At 50.3% G+C, this 20,218-nt stretch overlaps 3 protein-coding genes across 19 annotated transcripts; 1 reads left to right on the forward strand and 2 right to left on the reverse strand.

Annotated features, from left to right (window-relative positions):
• Positions 1-24: 24 nt before the first annotated feature.
• On the forward strand, positions 25-3,329 carry C14H8orf33 (chromosome 14 C8orf33 homolog). 2 transcript variants are annotated; one of them, NM_001046153.3, is given in 6 exon segments: positions 25-74; positions 146-191; positions 288-430; positions 621-705; positions 851-997; positions 1,320-2,096. In NM_001046153.3, coding segments are annotated over 6 exon segments (567 nt in total). In that variant the 5' UTR covers positions 25-68; the 3' UTR covers positions 1,460-2,096.
• A 1,319-nt stretch (positions 3,330-4,648) lies between these two features.
• On the reverse strand, positions 4,649-15,030 carry ZNF34 (zinc finger protein 34). Of its 15 annotated transcripts, none has more exons than XM_015474364.3 (7): positions 14,961-15,030; positions 14,254-14,366; positions 10,240-10,292; positions 9,838-9,978; positions 9,400-9,526; positions 8,897-9,007; positions 4,649-7,034 (listed from the first exon to the last, which is right to left on the reverse strand). In XM_015474364.3, exons 4-7 carry the CDS (start codon positions 9,868-9,870, stop codon positions 5,674-5,676), a joined length of 1,632 nt encoding a protein of 543 aa, XP_015329850.2. In that variant the 5' UTR covers positions 9,871-9,978; positions 10,240-10,292; positions 14,254-14,366; positions 14,961-15,030; the 3' UTR covers positions 4,649-5,673. The 15 variants fall into 15 exon arrangements, with proteins under 15 accessions (XP_015329850.2, XP_059730247.1, XP_059730245.1 ...); XM_059874264.1 differs by having other exon boundaries at positions 14,244-14,366; XM_059874262.1 differs by having other exon boundaries at positions 14,694-15,030.
• Positions 15,031-17,621: 2,591 nt separating this feature from the next.
• RPL8 (ribosomal protein L8) lies at positions 17,622-20,218 on the reverse strand. 2 transcript variants are annotated; one of them, NM_001034625.2, is made up of 6 exons: positions 20,194-20,218; positions 19,824-19,970; positions 19,600-19,741; positions 19,165-19,383; positions 18,044-18,159; positions 17,622-17,815 (listed from the first exon to the last, which is right to left on the reverse strand). In NM_001034625.2, exons 2-6 carry the CDS (start codon positions 19,959-19,961, stop codon positions 17,657-17,659), a joined length of 774 nt encoding a protein of 257 aa, NP_001029797.1. In that variant the 5' UTR covers positions 19,962-19,970; positions 20,194-20,218; the 3' UTR covers positions 17,622-17,656. The 2 variants fall into 2 exon arrangements, with proteins under 2 accessions (NP_001029797.1, XP_005215277.1); XM_005215220.2 differs by having other exon boundaries at positions 20,097-20,218.

Consider the following 20,218-nt stretch of genomic DNA (forward strand, 5'->3'; position numbering starts at 1 on the left):
GCAGACTTGTTTCCCTGGGAGCGCATTCGGCGTGGGACCCTAGCCCTCCTCGGTCCTGGCGGCAGCACATGGCGGTGAGCGGTGTGCAAGTGGGGAACGCCTTTGGGCGGTCGGCGGCTCCTTATGACCCTCGTTCTTTCCCCAGGCTCCAGGACGTCCTGCTCGGGAGACAGCGGCAGCCCCAGGCCCAGGTACTGCCCGTGCACCCTGCAGCCCCTGGTTCCCCAGGCTGCTTTCTAAAGCCCCGAGTCCTTCACTGTAAGGCCTCAGCCAGTCCGTCTGCTTAGGGCGCCCTACGTGCCGTGACGCTGCCTCGAGGACCAAGAAGCAAAAGAAGAAAACCCGGGATGGGGCGTCTGTTGCCAATGGAAGCGGGAAGACCCCAGAAAAGCAGGACCCCAAGGAAGCCCCCCTAAGCGCAGAGGCCCAGGCAAGGGCGGGCCTCAGTCGGGAAGGGTGAAGTCCCGGGCGCGTACTGGGCGGGAGCCCGCCTGTGGGTGTGGTCCCGGATTTACAGCGGGAAGTGGATGCGATGCGGCGTTTGGGGTTCCTATGGGATGAGGCTGGAGGCCCCAGCACCCAGATGCCCGCTCACAGTCACTACCCACAATCCATCATAGGCTGAGCAGCTGGCTCGGGAACTGGCCTGGTGCGTGGAAAAGCTGGAGCTGGGACTGAAGATGCAGAGACCCACCCCTAAGCAGAGTGAGGGCCCATCTGTAGAGTTGGGGGAGGGAAACGGTGACAGTCCTATGGCCTCAGGTGCTGCCAAGGGATGGAATTGTTGCCTTTGCGGTAGGACAATTGGAAGTGAGGATAGAGGTTACTAGTCCTTTGTTTTCATCTGCAGAAGAACAAGCTCTTGGAGCCATCCGAACCTTGCGCAGCCAGAGAACCCCTCTGCCCCGGAAGAGGCAGCTGATGCGCTCTTTGTTTGGGGACTACAGGGCTCAGATAGAAGCCGAGTGGCGCGAGGCCCTGCAGGCTCTCAGGACTGGTGAGAAGCTGAGAACTGGTTGATGAAGAACTGCCTAGTTCAAGGGGGCAAAAGAAAAAGCCTGGGCAGTGAAAGGGGGAAGCCTCGAGCAGCGGGGCTGCCACAGTAGGAGGGGCTCGGGAAAGCCACAGGGAGAAAGCCTGGGGCGCGGGTCACAGAACTCCGGCTTGGACTAGCGAGACAAGGGGAGCAGAGTTAGTGAATCTCTCTGTGATGATAGGACGAGAAGCCAATAAGTTAATTTTTACAGTGAGGTTAGAGTTGTATGGGCAGTTAATGTTTGCTATTATTATTCTGATACTGTCCCTCTCTTCGCTTACAGCTGCCCACTCAGCCCAGGTGCAGCCTGTAGGTGAGGCTGCCAGAAAGAAGAGCCGAAGGGTCTGCAGACCTCGTCCAGAAGGAAGGTCCAAGGGTACCTCGGATACTCGTGATGAAGAGTTTAGGTTTAATTTCTTTTAGCCTCTTCCCTAGAGTGGCCACCTCTGCAGTGATGTGGGGTTTCTGTGGAATGTAGCACTTTTCCAGGAATGCTGTGGGGCAGATGGGAGACCTGCATGTTGGGTGCTGACAAGCCCAGGACCCCATTTGTAGGTTTTCAGCTGAGATGTCCTTCCTGCCAGAAGAGGGGGGTTCCTTTAGATGTTCTACAGTAGACTGAAGTGAGTGTTCACACTGTGTTGTAAAACAGCTGTCCCCAACCTTTTTGACACCAGGGACAGATTTCATGGAAAACAGTTTTTCCACAGAGAGGGCGGGAGGTGAAACTCAGGTTGTAATGCAAGCAATGGGGAGTGGATATAAATATAGATGAATCTTTCCTTGTTTGCTGTCTTTTCATCTCCTGCTCTGTGGCCTGGTTCCTAACAGGCCATAGACCAGTACTGGCCCAGGGGTTGGGTACCCTGTTATAAAAGACTCTCAACAGTCTCAGGAGCAGACTAAGTAGGTATTGTTAATAAGGGTTAGTGGGGAAGCTGTATAGTTGTACACTGGTGCTCACTTATGGAAGGATGTCCTCTCAAGTGGTATGGCGCTCCATACCATTGAGTCCCATTGCTGTAATAAAACTGTTTCTTACAAATGTGGATAAGCAAAAGCGTGTGCTAACTGTGCTGTTACAGGAAATGTAGATGAGGTGGTGTCAGGCACTGCTGGGTCCAGGCTCTCACCCCAGGGCTTGGTCCTTTATACTGCCTTCATTTCTAAGCAGGTGTCATCCTCAAGGAGCCAGTGTATCCCCCAGCATCCCAGGCTTTGTTCTGAGGAGCAGGTAGCTTCCTGCCCTAAGAATCCCAGCCAAACACCAGCACTGACTCTCTGGGCAAGCTCTGATGTTAGCTGCTCCAGGTGATAGTCCCAGGACTTCTGCATTAAGTAGGGTTTTCACGGTGGCTTAATTCTGTTGTGACTGTGATGCCATCTTTGGTAGTGTTTCCCAAACTTGCAGACTAGACAGATACCCAGAGCCCACCTGCCTACTCTGCTTTGGTGTTTCACAGATATTTCACACTTGACATGTCCACAGCATCTGATTAGTCCCTAAATCTGTCTTCTGCTTTCCGGTGAATGGCACTACTGCCCACCCAGTTGATTAGGCCCAAAATCTATGTCATCTCTGCAAAAGGAGTTCCTGGATCCAGTTCCAAAGAGTGAGTGTGTGTCTGTGTATGTGTGCGCACCTTGGCTTCCTCACACCAACAGCAATTCTTGGATGTCAGCAGCATGTCCAAAATTCAACTCAGTTATGACGTTATCTACCCAGAGTCAGATTCCACAGGAAAGTGCTCAACCTCACAAGACCCAGTTCTTCATCCACCAGTTCCAAGTCCAGGTTGTTACCTGTATTTCTGACCAACTGGCTACAAACCAGCTTCCCGTGACCCACTTCTTGGGTTCAGTTAACTTGCTACAGTGGGTCCCAGAACTCAGGAAAACTTGTTTACTCACTAGATTACCAGTTTATCACTAGGATGTGAATAACAGGCAGATGAGATACAGAGTGCCAGGCATGAGGAAAGGCATGGAACTCCGTGCTCACCACCCAGAAGCTCTGTTGGTTTCTATGGAGGCTTCCTTCACAGACACCATCAGTTCAACCTCTAGCCCATCCCCGCTCCCTAGAGGTGGAGGTTTTTAACCCTCTAATCACAGGCTTCATTCTCCTGCCAGCAAAGTGACACCTGACATCTCTCTCCACCAAGTGAGGACACACTGAGGTGGCTGTACTTTAGCCTGGGAAGGAACCCTGACCAGGAGCTAGATCAGCCAGCACACTGGTCTTGGACTTCTCAGCCTCCAGAAATGTGAGAAATAAACTTCTGGATTTTAATCCACCTGGTCTGTGATATTTTGTTATGGCAGCCTGAGCTAACACACCATTCTGTGGGTGGGGGAAAAAAAAGCTTTTCAAGAAATGTTATAGGGAAAACTATATCCACACACCAAAGATTTTAAAGTTGGACCCTTACCTGTCAAGATATATAAAAAATTAGTTCAAAACAGATCAAAGACCAAACCATAAGACCTAAAACTATAAATCTCTTTGAAGAAAAGATAGGGGCACATCTTGATAATATTGGATTTAATAATGATTTCCTGAATATGACACCCTAAGCACAGGCAACAAGAGAAAAGACAGGTAAGTTTTTGTTTTTGTTTTGGCTGTGCTGGCTCTTCACTGCTGTGCGGGCTTTTGCTCTAGTTGCAGCGAGCTGCTGTGTGCAGGCGTCTCTCATTGCTTCTCTTGTCGAAGAGCAGGGGCTCTAGGGCAAGTGAGCTCCAGAGCACAAGCTCAGAGTTTGGCGCACAGGCTTGGTTGCTCCGGGGCATGTGGGCATCTTCCCAGATGAGGGATCGAACTCATGTCCCCTCCACTGACAGGCAGATTCTTTACTACTGAGCCACCAGAGATGCCCTAGATAAGTTGAACCTCATAAACATTAAAAACTTTTGTGAATGAAAGGACACTATCAACAGAGTAGACAGAAAACTCATAGAATAAGAAAATATTTGCAATTAAAGATTAATTGCAATTAATAATCTGATTAAGATTAATCTGATAAAGATTATCCCTTTAATATGAATGGAAAGCTAGATTTCTAATTAAAAAATAGACATGCAACAAAGGTTTACTGTATAGCATAGGGAACTATAGTCAACATCTTATATAACCTCTGATGGAAAATAATTTCAAAAATAATATGTGTATCTGTACAACTGAATCACCCTGCTGTACACCTGAAACACTAAGTCAACTATACTTCAGTAAAGTATATTTTTTTTTAAAAAAGGGAAAATTAAAGACTACCCTTCAAAATACATTAAGAACTACTACACCTCAACAACAAAAAGAAACAGCCCAATTCAAAAATGGGCAAAGGGTCTAAATAGACACTTCTCCAAAGAAGACATAGGAATAAAGGGTCAATAAGCACATGATGCTCAATATCATTAGTCATCAGGGAAACGCAAACCAAAAGCAAATGAGATACCACTTCACACTCAGGGTGACAATTATCAAAACAATGGAAAACAAGTATTGAGGAAGACACGGAGAAACTGGAACCTTCATGAACTGACAGTGGGGATGTACAATGAAACTTCCATTGTGGGAAAGTTTGGTCATTCTTCAAAAACTTAGAAGATCCATATGATCCATCAACTTTATTCCTGGGATTATACCCGCAAAGTATTGGAAGAATGGAAAGTACAAGCACAGATTTGTACACCAATGTTCACAGCAGCATTATGCACAAAGTCAACAAGCAGAAACACCCATAACCCATCAACAGATGATGGGTGAACAAAAAACATGGTGTCTGCAAACAATGGAGTACGCTTCAGCCATGAAGAGACCTTACGTTAAGTGAAATGAGCCAGGACACAAAGGCAAATGTGTGACCTCACTTACACGAGGTACTTCAGAGTAAGCAAATTCTTAAGAGAGAGGATAAGGAAAAGCGGAGGAGTGCAGAGTTTCTGTTTGTAATAAAAAAAGTTTTGGAAACAGATTTGCTGATGGTCATACAACACTGTGAATGTATCCAATACCACTGAGTAGTACACTTAAAAGTGGTTAAAATGGTAAACATAATGTTTTTACTGGAGAAGGAAATGGCAACCCACTCCAGTATTCTTGCCTGGAGAATCCTATAGACAGAGGAGCCTGACGGGCTACAACCCATGGGGTCACAAAGAGTCAGACACGACTGAGTGACTAACACACAATGTTATTACCACAATAAAAAAGGCAATATCAATTCTATTAAGTGACATAGAAAAAGTATGAACAACATGCTGTTTTAAAATTTACAAGGTGTAAAACCACATAAACACGTAGAACTCTCCAGTATGAGTTTTCCAGGACTGAGGAAACAGGAGCTGCTCTCACAAGTTCCACAGTACTTCTCTTGTGGATGCTATTTGAGTGTCTGGACACAACCTACGCTGATCGCAATAGTAGTGAGTTCTCTTTCTAAGGGTAGGCCACAGGGCTTCTCCCTTTTGCTTACCTTTTTCCACTCAATTTCTCTAAAATGAACATCCACTGCTTTTAAGAAAGAGGTTTTTAAAAATTAGAAGTGCCTGTTCACCTGTGACACCATGTGGACAGTAAGTAAAGAGAGGGTGGTCACGTGGGGGAAGTGCACCACAGACCTTGGGCCTCCCGACCGTCACAGGGAGAAGTCTTCCCGGAGGTGAATCCTCTGGTGCTGGGACATGTTGGAGCTGTGCCGGAAGGCCTTGCCGCACTCGCCACACGTGTAAGGCTTCTCCCCGGTGTGGATCCTCCGGTGCTGCAGGAGGTACGTGCCCTGGCTGAAGGCCTTCTTGCAATCAGCACACTTATATGGCTTCTCTCCGTGGTGTGACCTCTGATGGTGGATGAGTCTGGAACTGTTGTGGAAAGCCTTCCCACACTCACTGCACTTGTAGGGCTTCTCTCCTGTGTGGATCCTCTGGTGCTGGATGAGGTGGGTGCTCTGGCTGAAGACTTTGCCACAGTCATTACACTCATAGGGCTTCTCTCCGGTGTGGCTTCTTTGATGTTCAACAAGCTTGGTTTTTTGGATGAAGGCTTTCTCACATTCATTACATTTATAGGGCTTTTCCCCAGTGTGAATTCTTTGATGCTGGATCAGATTGGAGCTCTGGGTAAAGCCTTTGCCACACTCTTTGCACTCGTACGGCTTCTCTCCGGTATGGGTCCGACGGTGCCGGATGAGGATTGAGCCGTCACTGAAGGCCTTCCCGCAGTCACTGCACTTGTAGGGCTTCTCCCCTGTGTGGATCCTCTGGTGGTAAATGAGGGAGGAGTAGGCACTGAAGTGCTTCCCGCACTCGCTGCACTTGTAGGGCTTCTCCCCCGTGTGGATCCTCTGATGCTTCATGAGGTTGGGCCTCTGGTTGAATGTCTTCCCGCACTCATCGCAACGGTAGGGGATCTCTCCAGAGTGCATCCTCCGGTGACTGATGAGCTCACAGCTCTGGTGGAAGGCCTTCCCGCACTCTTCACACTTGTAGGGCTTCTCTTCACTGTGCAGTCGCTGGTGCTTGACAAGGTTAGCACTGTACCTGAAGGCCTTCCCACAACAACCACAATAATACAATCTTTTCCCAACAGGAATTTTCTGATCTTCTTTAACTAAATTCGCAGCGAAAATTTCCCCTGAATCGTGAACTATATTTGTTTTTTTGCACCTGTGTACACGTTTATGGTTATTAAGGTATGATCTCTGTTCAAAACTCTGTTCACATATATCACATTTGTGAGGTCTTTGATCAGGGACAGGCCTTGACCGCGACCTGAGGTTTCCTCCAGACTCCAGGCCACACTCCTCATTGGCCAGTGTGACCAGCCTGGGGCCTCTCTGCTCCCCAGGCCTGTCCAGGCGCCCCTCTGGCTCCCTGACACGCTCATGGACTTCTCCTGGCTCAGGTCCCCGGAGAACACTCCCCCTGAGTGGGTCCAGTTCTCTCCCAAACAGCATTTCTCCTGAAGTGACCTCCTGGTTCTCAGTCCTGGTCCCATGAGCTGAAAAAACAAACAGAACACCTCAAGGTCACCTGTTCTGACTCTGGAAGGAAGGTAAAAGCTGCTGCCAACCACCTGTGGACTACCAGCTCCACCATCTCCAATGTCATGCAGACACAAGAGCCTGGCAGTCAGAGGCTAAAAGCCTTGCCCAGGGCTGCAATCACAGGGCAGTGCAAGCATCCGCCCAACTCTTAATACTCAACCTTTCCTGCACACAGAGCCTGCTGCAGGATACCTGTCCTCGTCCCAAAAGGACGGAAGATGGAAGCTTCACAGCATCACCAAAACCAGAGCAAGGAGGGGCCCCAGAGGACACTAAGGATATCCGATGAAGAAGCAGCTGATCCACCCCAACATCCATGGTGGGAAACCGGCTGCCTCCCCAGGAGCACAGAGAGCACAGCTTGTGCTAACTGAAGATTAGGGTGACAAGCACACAGGCCACGTCCATTCTCAAGGGTCTCCCCAGGGTCCTGAGAGACCACCCGTGAGCCACCAGCACTTACACTCCAGACGCCACAGAGGATGCCCTCATCTGAGGCCTTGTCTCCACCCTTCCTTCCCTGACAAGACACACAGTGACTCCACGTGCAGGAACATGCTCATCAGAAACTTGTTCTCTGTGAGCCAAGACACACACACACACACAACAGGCCCAAGGTGGGGACAACCAAATGCCCTGCAGAAGTATAGTGGAAAATACTCTGCGGTATGTTCATGACAGAACAGCAAATGGTGATGAGACCAAACAAACTCCATACAACACGGCAGCCCTGCCCTGCAGGAGTCAGAGAGGAGGCCCAGGGGAGCTATGGGAGATGACAGAGGTGGCCCTGTGGTCTCCCAGGGAACTAGGAATGTTCCCTATTTTGATCTGGTGGGTGGACTGTTTGTATAAACTCACTGAGCTGTAAATAGGATTTGTCTCATTTCTGTAAGTGTTTATATCTGAAGAAACAAATTTACAGAAGAGAAATTCAAGTCATTTGAGCCAACAGTTCCTTCCAGGGACACTAGGAAGACACTGCAGGACAACACTCTCAGGTCATCCGCCGCAGTGAGTCTAGAGAACAGCCTTCTCGGGTACCTCCAGTGAGCACAGGGACACAGAAACAGAAGTGCGTTCAGTGAAAAATCAGCAACCCAGGAATGCGCACAGGTCACTGCATTCCTGCTAGGAAGTGACGTCTGTGTGAGGGCGTGGCCTAGACTCCACTGGAAAAGGGACAGCAGGCGCACACCGGCACACATCTGCATCTGGGTGCTGAAATCCAGGGTGATGTGTACCCCCTCCCTTTCCTGTAAAAGTCTATAACCATCCAGTAGGTTAACTTAGAGGAGGGTGATGAAGTGATGCTCTTCCCTGTGGCCCCGTGTGACCACCTGATAATCCTTGGGAGGCAGGACTCTGGAGGGCGGGGCTCCACGGGGTCCCTCAGGGCATGCCCAGGTGTCCTCCCCTCTTCTCCTCCATCAACACAGCCCCCTCTCACCCTTCTACAAGATTCAGCTCAAGAATTACCCCATAACTAAACAACAAAGATACTGTACCACATGGGGGAAACAGCCATTATTTTGTAATAATTTTAAAAGGCATATAATCTAAAAAAAAAAAAAAAAAGGCATATAATCTGTAAAAATACTGAATCACTAAATTGTACACCTGAAACTAACAGAATGCTGTAAATCAACTATATTTCAATTAAAAGAAAGAGCACCCAGGTTTTGGCAGAGGCCGCTCCCAGGGCCTCTGTACTGCCCATCTTCCTCCAAACCCATGAGTCAGTTTGGTACCACATTCTGTGGGCCTCCACACATGCTGTTCAGCAGGCGGGTTGGGGAGGCAGCCCCCCACGCACCTGAGCCATCAACGCTTGGTTGCTCTGCCCCATGCATGTCCAGGACCCACAGCTCATCCCCTTGCTCCAACTGTGCAATCACCTCCGGCTTGGGACCTGCAAGTCCAGCTCCTGGGAAGGAGACGGGGCCTGGGGTGGGTGCCACGGACACAGTGCGGGCTCACCCAGGACTGCCAAGGGAGAGGACATACACGTGCGGGGGTGACAGGAAGTCTGGATACTCCCTGGAGGGGTGGGCGTGGGCATGCAGTTGAAGATCTGAGCACAAGGGCTCTCTCCATCAGGAGGCGCATCTGCCTTGGGCCTGGGGAAGGGAGGCAGTCTCATCTGGGGCTGCCTAACCAAGCCCCACCGGGGGCCCTCTGCTGTGCAGACAGGCCTGCCTGGGACCAAAATCAGTAATACATCTCTGAACCCAGGGGATGAGGCCCCCGGCCCAGCCCCTGCTCAGCCCTCAGCCCCCAGGGCTGTTCCTTGAGTTGCATCCCAGTGAGGGGGCTCACCCAGCGATACCAGGTTCCTGTAAGTCTCCAGCATCACTTCCCTGTAGAGGCCCTTCTGAGCAGGGCCCAGAAGGCCCCACTCCTCCTGCGAAAGGAACACAGCCACGTCCTCGAAGGTCACTTCAGCCTGTAACAACAGGAGCTGCTGAGGCCCAGGCGTGCCTCAGGCTGGGCCCTGGGCTAGAGAAGTAGCACAGAGGTAACTACAGGCCTGACCCCCAATGTGTGGCCTGGAGTAGTTGGGGGAGGCGTGGGCCCTGACCCTTTGGCTGCTGAGCCAACCCATTCAGGGAGGCTAGGCAAATCCAAGGTCACCCTTCCTCTGCTCAGCACCCCTCAGCATCCCACACCAGAGAAGCCTGACAGTTTGCTAAGGCTGAGCAGACAGGGAAGCCCTGGGAGAAGACCTCCCGCCTCCCAGGGAGGACAGACGCTCACCTGAGGCAGGGCACACAGATCCAAAGCTGCCATCCCCTGGTACCCTGGGCTTCCTGGGATGGATGGATGCAGGAGCCAATCACTGCCTGGCCCCTCCCACAGTTGGCCTCAGCACTCGGCCTCCCAAGCGGACTCTGCTCCCTGCAGACACATGCATCATTTCAGATCATCTGCCCCTACCTCCTCCCAGGCACAAAGTTATCTCATTCAGGTGGAAAATGGAGAGTTATTCACTTTACATGAAAGAATAAAGATAACACATTAAGGGCTGAGAAGGAAAGGGAAGTTAAAAAAATTGAACAGAAGGCGAAAAGCAAAGACAAAGATTAGGAGTCAAAAGATACAAAATGAGCAGAGGTAAGTCCAATGGATGGGTAACTGAAGCAAAAGGATTAAACTCACCTACTGCATGCAAAAAACTCCCCAAGTAGATACACAAAGTGCACCTATATAACCTAAAATAAAATACACAGAAAGGCTAAACATAAGGCAGACCAAAGAAACAGTAATTAAAAGAAAGCTACAACAGCTATATTTACCTTCTCTGTATTTTTAAAGCTCTTTATTGGAGTAAAACATTTATACAGGAAAGTCAACAAATCCTGACCACACTGGTCAAGGGGCTCAGCAGACAGACCCAGCCGTCAGCCCTCCGGCAGCTGCGGGCTCTGCCTGCTTCCCCACCTCCCAAGGGAGAGCCGCTACCCTCCTCTCACCAGCACAGACCAGGGCCCTGGGGACTCCATTAGACTAGCTATGCCTTCTACATTCTGCGCTGGCTTCCTCCCTTTGGCACACTATTTGCAAACTCAATATGCATTGCTGCATGTGGTTTAGCAATATTTATACCAATCAAAACAAAACTAAAAAAAAAAAATAAAAAATAAAAAAAAAACTCAAACCAATAATCATTATTAGGAACAAAAGCAGACACTGCATGTTAATATAAGAAAAATCCACCAAAAAGCTGTAATTATAACCACACGTGTCTACCAACAAATCCTCAAAGTATAGATAATCAGAGCTAAGTGCAGTGCCTATAAGAAACATACAAACCCTCCCCTGCAATGAAAGAGTTTAACACACTTTCCTCAGAAGTGAGTGGATCAAGTAGAGAATACCTACTTAAAGCACAGAGAATACATACACATTTTTTTTCAAAATGTACATTGAATATTATAAGAAATACCACATACCAAGCAAAAAAAGAAAGTTTCAAAAAATTCCAAAGACTGGTATCTTTTGGCAAACATTCATATTGTGGTCCTACTATCTGATTAATTTTTTAAAAGTACCCCTTCAAGAAAAACATAAGAACAGAGACTGAAGGGAAAATGGAAATAAAGCTTACCTGAGGAAAAATGGGCATCCTTAACACATTTATTTTAACAAGGGGATTGAAAGAATAATCTAAGCATTAAACAAGAAACCAGACACAGAATAAGAAAGCAACTCAAGGAAAGAAGATGAAGAAAATAAACATGATTTAAAGAAACAGAAAATAATCTCAACCTTGGTTCTTTGAAAATGCTAATAACATCTGGCAAGTCCAATGTGGGGAAGGGGAAGAGATGGAAAAGGACACAATATTTTAAAGAACAAAAAAGGGAACACAACTCTACATATCACACATACAGCAGTGGTTTTCAGAGTGCAAGCCTAGCCCCTGGCAGTCCCAGCACTCAAGTCTGGTTGGTAGCAACCCTAAAGTAACACAACAGAAGTGTCTGCATTGGTCAGTGACAAGATGAGGATGCTTGCTTCCTCACTCCGCTGCTGTAACAATGCACCAAAGACCCCAGTCAGTGCATTAAGTCACAGAAAAAGAAGCAGATGTCATAGTTCAGTGGTTAGGGAGCACAGGTCCGATCTTGGGTCGGGGAACTGAGATCCTGAATGCTATCGCTTGACCAGAAAAGAAAAGAAACACAAGCCATAAAGATTGCAAGAGAACAGACAAAATCATCATTATTTGAGAATGATAAGACCATCTACATAAAAAATACAAAAGTATTAGCCAAGTGTTGGGATGATAAAGTTCAACAGGACTGCCATATAGAAGGTCAACAGGCTAGTTAATATCACTCCTGTGTACTAGTAATCAGCAACCAAAAAACAGCTTTCACAACACCTACGAAAACTACATGCTTATGAACAAAACTTAACTGAAGGACACTAAAAAAAAAACCAAAAAACACCTATGGAGAAGTAGACAGTGTTCATAAACAGGAGGACTCAATATAAAAATGTCAATTTTCCCCAAATGAATCTATTAATTCTATACAATCAAAATTGCAATAGGATTTTCCTGGTGATCCAGTCATTAGTAATCCACCTGCAGGAGACAGGGGTTCAATCCCTAGCCTGGAAAGATCCCACGTGCCAAGGGGCAACTGAGGCCATGTGTCACAACTACTGAGCCTGCTCAGTCTAGACCCCAAGAGCTGCAATTACTGAGCCCACAAGCCCTAGAGCCCAGGCTCCACAACAAGAGAAGCCACTGCAGGAGAAGACTGTACACCGCACTAGAGAAAGTCCAAGCAGCAAGGAAGACCCAGTGCAGCCAAAGACAAAACAGAACATATCATGACATCTGAGCACAATGACTGACTATCATCAGTCATGACCGAAAATTAACCAAGGAAATGCCGAAGAACTCAGGCAGAGCCATGCCCTACCAAATAGCAAATCTTATCATGGGGCTGTGGTTATAAAAGTGAAATACAGTTGTCCCTAACTGTCCATAGGGAACTGATTCCAGGATCATGCTCAACTGGGTATCAAAATCCAAAAATGCTCAACTCTCCTATATAAGCTCCATGCATACACTATGACACACTTGCAATGTTAACAGCAATGAACCATTCAATAAATGGGACTGGCACAACTGATTTTCCACAGGCAAGTAAAATTAGATCCTGCCTTCCACGGCACACAAAAAGGTATCTCAGACAGGTTGAAGGCCTGTTTCTTAAAAATGTTTATGGCTATTATAGGAAAATAATACGGAAAACACACTATCCAAACAGAAAAAATTGCTTAATTTTACTTTATCAAAAAAAACTTCTGTATGAGACACAACAAAATTAAAAGCAAATGGCATGATGAGAGAAGATATTTTCAAACATGCTTAATAAAAGTTACGGGCTTCCCAGGTGGCTCTGCAGTAAAGAACCTGCCTGTCAGTGCAGGATATAGCAGGTTTGATCCAGGTCAGGAATATCCCCTGGAGAAGGACATGGCTACCCACTTCAGTATTCTTGCCTGGGAAATCCCATGGACAGAGAAGCCTCATGGGCTACAGTCTGCTGCTGCTGCTGCTAAGTCGCTTCAGTCGTATCCGACTCTGTGCGACCCCATAGACGACAGCCCACCAGGCTCCCCCATCCCTGGGATTCTCCAGGCAAGAACACTGGAGTGGGTTGCCATGTCCTTCTCCAGTGCATGAAAGTGAAAAGTTAAAGTGAAGTCGCTCAGTCGTGTCCGACCCTCAGCAACCCCATGGACTGCAGCCCACCAGGCTCCTCCATCCATGGGATTTTCCAGGCAAGAGTACTGGAGTGGGGCTACAGTCTACCAGGTCGCAAAGAGTCAGAAACGACTAAGCAACTAAACAGCAGCAACAATAAAAGATATACATAGGATATATTTAAAAATACAAAAAGAAACAAACAAAAATCAATATTTAAACCAGTATTCCCTGGTGGTCCAGTGGTTAGGACTCTGTGCTTTCACTGCGAGGGCCTGGGTTCAATCCTGAGCCCTGGTCAAGGAACTAAGAGCCCACGTTCGCTGCCCAACTGAGGCCAAGCACCGCAACTACCGAGCACTCGCTTCAACTAAAAAGAAGCCAGCTGGTCTCAAGGGAGATCATGCATGCCACAACGAAGACTCGATGCTGCCAAAATAGTAATTCTTTAAAAATAAAAAATAAGGCCATTCAACACACACAAAGTAAGCACAGGATGAAACCTAATAAATCATATAAAGAAATCAAACTGTCCAATAAACATCTGAAGATTTTCAGCACAATTAAGAATTAGGAAAACGCAAATTAGAACAAGACTTCTCATCACCACAGATAAGGGAAAATACATAAAATGCTTCACAGTATCTACCGCTGCGCTTCCCCCCATGGCTCAGTGGTAAAGAATCTGCCTGCGATGCAGGAGACTAAGGAGACGCGGGTTTGACCCCTGGGTGGGGAAGATCCCCTGGAGAAGGAAATGGCAACCCACTTTAGTATTCTTGCCTGGAAAATCCCATGGACAGAAGAGTCTGGTGGGCTACAGTCCATAGGGTCACAAAGAGTCGGGAGACGACTGCGAGACTGAACACACGAAGGCCTGAGAAACAGGGACTCACAGAGTCCCGCAGACAGTCTGCTAGTCACTCTGGAAACCCACCTGGCCCTACCTGGCAGAGCTGAAACTCTTCGAAGCCCTGGGACAGGAAACCAAATTGAAGGTACGTGCCCTTTAGAAATTCTTGCTAATGCACAAAAGACGCACAAGGATGTTCCTGCATATCTGTGTACAAGCAAAAAGTATTTTTTAAAGAGACATATTAAAAACAGAAACCTATGGGGCAAATAAAAAGGTTTCAAACCTTGAATAAAAGCCTCTGAGAAAGAAACAGAAATCTGCTGCGGGCAGCAAGGTCTCAGAGCGTCAGAAGCAGAAACAGGTGAGGGAGAATCGTGCGGGGGGGCGGGGCCCGCAGGGGGAATGGGGAGGGGGCTGCTGCGGGAGGTGACAGGAGCTTGCGCGCGGGCCAGCTGGAGGCCCCGGAGTCAGGAGGCGGAGGTGGAAAAGAGCCACGGTAGGACGAGGCCGGCGCGCGCAGCGCTTGGTTACCGGCAGCATCTCACTCCGCGGAAGCAGCCCCTTGGGAAGGCCCAGAAGGGAAGTCCGGTGGAGAGACCAGGACGGGCTTGGGGCGGGTGACGGAGGCTCCACCGCGGTAGAGGGGCACGGCGAGGAACGACCCCAGCCGGGAGGGACTCGTGGGACTCGAGGCCTTCGGGTGGGACCCTCGGCGGGAGATTTGGAGTCGAGGGGACGTCCCCACCCCGCGTCCCGGGCGCCCCGCGGCCGCCCCCGTCCCCAACCGCCCACCCTCACCTCAGCGCCGCCCAACAGCGGATGACCGACCAGGCCCCGCCTGCTCCCTAAGCCCTGAAGACCTAAATCTGACCGGAAGTGACGATCCCTCCTCCGAGATACTGGCAGGAGGCGCCTTCCGGTCGCTCTGGGAACAGGACTCCGCGTCTCAGTGGTCAGCAGTCAGCTGCTGCTGCTGCTGCTGCTGCTGCTGCTGCTGCTAAGTCGCTTCAGTCGTGTCCGACTCTGTGCGACCCCAGAGACAGCAGCCCACCAGGCTCCCCCATCCCTGGGATCCTCCAGGCAAGAACACTGAAGTGGGTTGCCATTTCCTTCAATGCATGAATGTGGAAAGTGAAAGTGAAGTCGCTCAGTCGTGTCCGACTCCTAGCGACCCCACGGAGGGCTCCTCCGTCCATGGGATTTGCCAGGCAACATAAGAGCTAAGCTTTGGCTCCAAAGGCTGCCGCCAGTTGGCAGTCTGGACTCATGACCCCGACGCTTTGCAACGAAGGCTAGGTGAAGGCTTTTGGTGCTCAAGATTCCAAAATTTCTTTACAGTGACACTCTCCCTAGACAGCCACTCAAGGCACTACAACTAAAATCAGGAAGGCCCTTTTCTTTACAGCTAAAAGCAGAATGTGAAGAACTAAAGGGCCTCTTGATGAAAGTGGAAGAGGAGAGTGAAAAAATTGGCTTAAAGCTCAACATTCAGAAAACTAAGATCGTGGCATCCGGTCCCATCACTTCATGGCAAATAGATCGGGAAACAGTGGAAACAGTGGCTGACTTTATTTTTCTGGGCTCCAACATCACTGCAGATTGATTGCAGCCATGAAATGAAAGCTTACTCCTTGGAAGGAAAGTTATGACCAACCTACACTTTGTCAACAAAGGTCCATCTAGTCAAGGCTATGGTTTTTCCAGTGGTCATGTATGGATGTGAGAATTGGACTATAAAGAAAGCTGAGCACCGAAGAATGGATGCTTTTGAACTGTGGTGTTGGAGAAGACTCTTGAGTCCCTTGGACTGCAAGGAGATCCAACCAGTTCATCCTAAAGATCAGTCCTGGGTGTTCATTGGAAGGACTGATGCTGAAGCTGAAACTCCAATACTTGGGTCACCTGATGCAAAGAGCTGACTCATTTGGAAAAGACCCTGATGCTGGGAAAGTTGAGGGCAGGAGAAGGGGACGACAGAGGATGAGATGGCTGGATGGCATCACCGACTTGATGGACATGGGTTTGGGTGGACTCTGGGAGTTGGTAATGGACAGGGAGGCCTGGTGTGCTGCAGTTCGTGGGGTCACAAAGAGTCAGACATGACTGAGCGACTGAACTGAAAGGCAGAAAAGTACACCCTTCTTCAGGGCCATGTGATCACTCAGAAAATGAAAATGCTTCCCTGGTGGCCTAAACAGTAAAGAATCTGCCTGCAAAGCAGGTTTCATCCCTGGGTTGGGAAGATCCGCCGGAGAAGGGAATGGCAACCCACTCCCATATTCTTGCCTGGAAAAGCCCATGGACAGAGGAGCCTGGGGGGCTACAGTCCATGGGGTCATGAAGATTCACACATGAATGAGCGACTAACACACACATACTGGTCAGAATAGCCCTTGTTTTAAACCTCTGCCCCCAGCACCAATGCCTGTAAATGGGGCCTTAATGCTCTTGGAGCAAACCCTCCCTGTTGCCAGCCCCCTGGACAAAGCCCCAGGCTTTACCCAGTAAAGCAAGTTATGTCCTGGCAAACATGTGCAGTGCCCTTTTCTCCAGGAAGAAGCTTACAGTCCTCTCGTGACAGAGGTCTCAGCAACAAAGGGTCACTGTCTGGGTGTGGGTGGCTGAGGGCAGGTGGGGCCCCAGAAAGGCAAGACCAACACTGAAGTTCACACTAGCAGAGGCATGGACCATGAGAACACGGAGCCACCTGGAACCAGTGGCACCGTTACCGAGGGGCCCTGCCGCACAGCATCCCAAGACAGCCAAGATGACCAGCTGCTGTGTGCCACTTAGGAAGGTGGCTGCCAGTGCCCTCCACCCAGGCTACTGAGGGGATCCTTCCTCAGCCAGCCACCCACCACCCACCCTTACTGTGCCCTTACCATTACCTTACCCGTCTGCTTACCAGTCCCTCCTGTGGTCAGTTACCCACAGTGGCTTGCAGCTCTGGCTTTCACACCAGCTCACAAGCAGATCCACCGGGGGCAGGGCACTCTAGCTGGCCTGTGGAAGCACGTGGTCCTGTCACTTATGGGCCCCCAACCCACATTGGTGCCCAAGCCAGCATGGCCCTATCAGCTTTGACCAGTCTATCATTTAAGTTCCAGACAAGGTGCAGGTGAGCTATGACAAAAAAGGAAGCCCGTCTGGTCCTTCCACTGCAGGACAGAACACCCTGGCCCTCAGCCTGTGGCACCAGGGGCACCACTCACACCCAGTAGCACCCAGACCCTCAAGACAAGTTGAAGGTAATAAACAGGAGACATGGAGATTACATTCCTTGCGAGTGGGATTCTCTGCTGTATGTGTTGGAGGCGGGGGGGTGGGTGCGATTTACAAGAGGCAAGGTGTGAAGCAACCCAGCAGCCTCACCCCCCAGAGCCTCCACTGTTCCCTGGTGCACACGGCACTCCTCGGAGAGGGGACCCTTCCCTCTGAAACCAGAAACACACAGCTCAGTTGTGAAAAGAAACAAGCTTTATTGAGCCACAGCCCTAGTTCTCCTTCTCCTGCACAGTCTTGGTTCCCCGGAGACGGCCTGTCCGGCGGGCAGCAATGAGACCCACTTTCCGGCCAGCAGGGGCGTCTCTGCGAATAGTAGAGGGTTTGCCGATGTGCTGGTGGTTGCCACCTCCGAAGGGATGCTCGACAGGCTGCAGGAAGAAGGAGGTGATGGTGAGGTGGGGCTGACCCTCATCTACCTCAGGAGGGCTTGGGAACCGGCAGATTCAACCCGGCCTGTGCTTACAAACTATCAGCTACCTCAAACCACAGATCTCCCACCATCAAGAGGAGACACTCCAGGAAGGAACTTGTCCACCCAGTCTCACAGGCCTCATACACTGAATACTGACCCCACTGTCCACTTCTGGGCTACTTACGTTCATGGCCACACCCCGCACCCGTGGCCAGCAGTTCCTCTTTGCCTTATACTTGTGGTAGGCACGGCCGGCCTTCAGAATGGGCTTGTCAATGCGGCCACCTCCAGCCACCACACCTGTTGGAGACCAGGAGACTCAGGGAGATGTATCACCCACCCCACCCAGCGCTGGGGGACACTCCCCTCAGGCAGAGCATCCCCTGGTGTGTCCTTGCCAGTGCCCCACCACCATGTGTCGTTCAGGATCACATGATCCCAGGAGCCTCAGAAATGCCTGGAAACCATCACCAAGCAGTAAATCCTGCAACAGCCTGTCAGCTAGGGCTTCCCCAGTGGCTCAGACAGTAAAGAATCTGTCTGCAATGCAGTATACCCAAGTTCAATCCCTGGGTTGGGAAGAAGCCCTGGAAAAGGGAATGGCAACCCACTCCAGTATTCTTGCCTGGAGAATTCCATGGACAGAGGAAATCCCATGGGATTGCAAAGAGTCAGACACGACTAAGCGACTAACACACACAGCCTGTTGGCTTATAGTTTCTTCAGCTACAGGGTAGCTAAACCAGGGCTTTACTCACATCGTCTGGAATGCCCACCTTGAGCCACAGCTTTTCAGAAGCCCTCCCCTTTGCAGGGTCTGGCACTAGGCTCCTCCCCACCCCAAAGAGGACAGCTGACCTGGCCCACCACTTCTCTGCCATTGTTCTGCTTATTCTGTGAGCACACCCTCAAGAGCCTCCCCCAAGCAGGACTGGATTTGCCACACGGATTCAAAGACGTTGTCAAACAGCCAACAAACTTGAGTACATGCATTTCAATACACTTTGTGGCTTTAACTAGGTGGCCCACAAAAGCAAAGATCACCTAAATCCAGGTTATCCCAGACTGCAACTAAGCCTGCCTTTACTTTAAGTCCAGCACGTTGAACCCACTCTCATTCAACACCCAACCAGGAGTTAAACAGGCACTACTTGCACTCACTTAACAAGTATCCCGAATTAGACCACATATTGTGCTCAAGCTTAAAAAGCTCCCTGAGTGAAGCAGACAGCTGGGTTCCTGGCCCGTCTGGCTGCGGGCTGTCCACAGGAGATCCACAGCATACAACCGCTGCCTTCCACTCACCGACCACAGCTCTGTTGGCAGAGGAGATGACCTTTTTGGAGCCCGAAGGCAGCTTCACTCGCGTCTTCTTTGTCTCAGGGTTGTGGGAGATGACTGTGGCATAGTTTCCAGAGGCTCTTGCCAGCTTGCCTCGGTCACCAGGCTTCTCCTCCAGACAACACACGATGGTGCCCTCAGGCATGGTGCCCACCGGGAGCACGTTGCCGATGTTGAGCTGGGCTGCAAGAGAAAGGTGGTATGTCCTCACCACTGCTTGCCAAAACCAAGGCCAGCCTCCTCCCACAGCTCTCTGAGCACTCACCGGGACGCCTGGCCAAGCAGGTGTCCCCAAGTGAAGACTGCAGCCTTAACGTTCCTGCCTGGACCCAAGCTGTAAACCGCCAGGCCCCGCAAGTCCCTCCCCATCAAGACCTTTCACCTCGGCGCGGAGCTCACCCTTCTTGCCGCAGTACACAAACTGGCCGGTGTGGATGCCCTCAGCAGCGATGAACAGCTCTGTCCGCTTCTTAAAACGGTACGGATCCCGGAAAACCACTTTGGCAAGGGGCGCTCCGCGGCCCGGGTCGTGGATGATGTCCTGCGGGTCGAGGCAGCGTGAGCGGCTTGGGGGTCCCGCTGGGCGCCCCGCGCCCCAACCCGTCCCGGCCCACGCCCCGAACCTTCACGATGCCCTTGATATATCCGTGTCGCTCGGCGAAATCCACGGCGCGTAGGCGCGCGGCGCCTTTTCTGTGCTTCACATGTGCGCGGAACACGGAGCCGGCGCCCTTCCTCTGCCCACGAATCACGCGGCCCATGGCGGCGATCTGAAGGAAGCTCACAGTCAGCAGCCGTTCGGCCCTGGCATCCCCACCACCGGGCTTCAGGGGCCCCGCTCCCTTGGCTCCTCCTCCCGCCCTCAGGATCCTCCGTGTCCCCAGCCCCAGCCGTACGCCCCCGGCGCTTTTTCCAGAGTCAGCTAGGGTCCCTAGCGGAGCCTAGAACGACGGAGGGCGCCGGATGGCTCCGGATAGCACCAACACGTCCTACCTGGTGCAGAGCGCGGCCCAAAGAG

The sequence above is a fragment of the Bos taurus genome, chromosome 14 (genome assembly GCF_002263795.3).
Source record: "Bos taurus isolate L1 Dominette 01449 registration number 42190680 breed Hereford chromosome 14, ARS-UCD2.0, whole genome shotgun sequence".
In the NCBI taxonomy this organism is placed as follows: Eukaryota; Metazoa; Chordata; class Mammalia; order Artiodactyla; family Bovidae; genus Bos; species Bos taurus.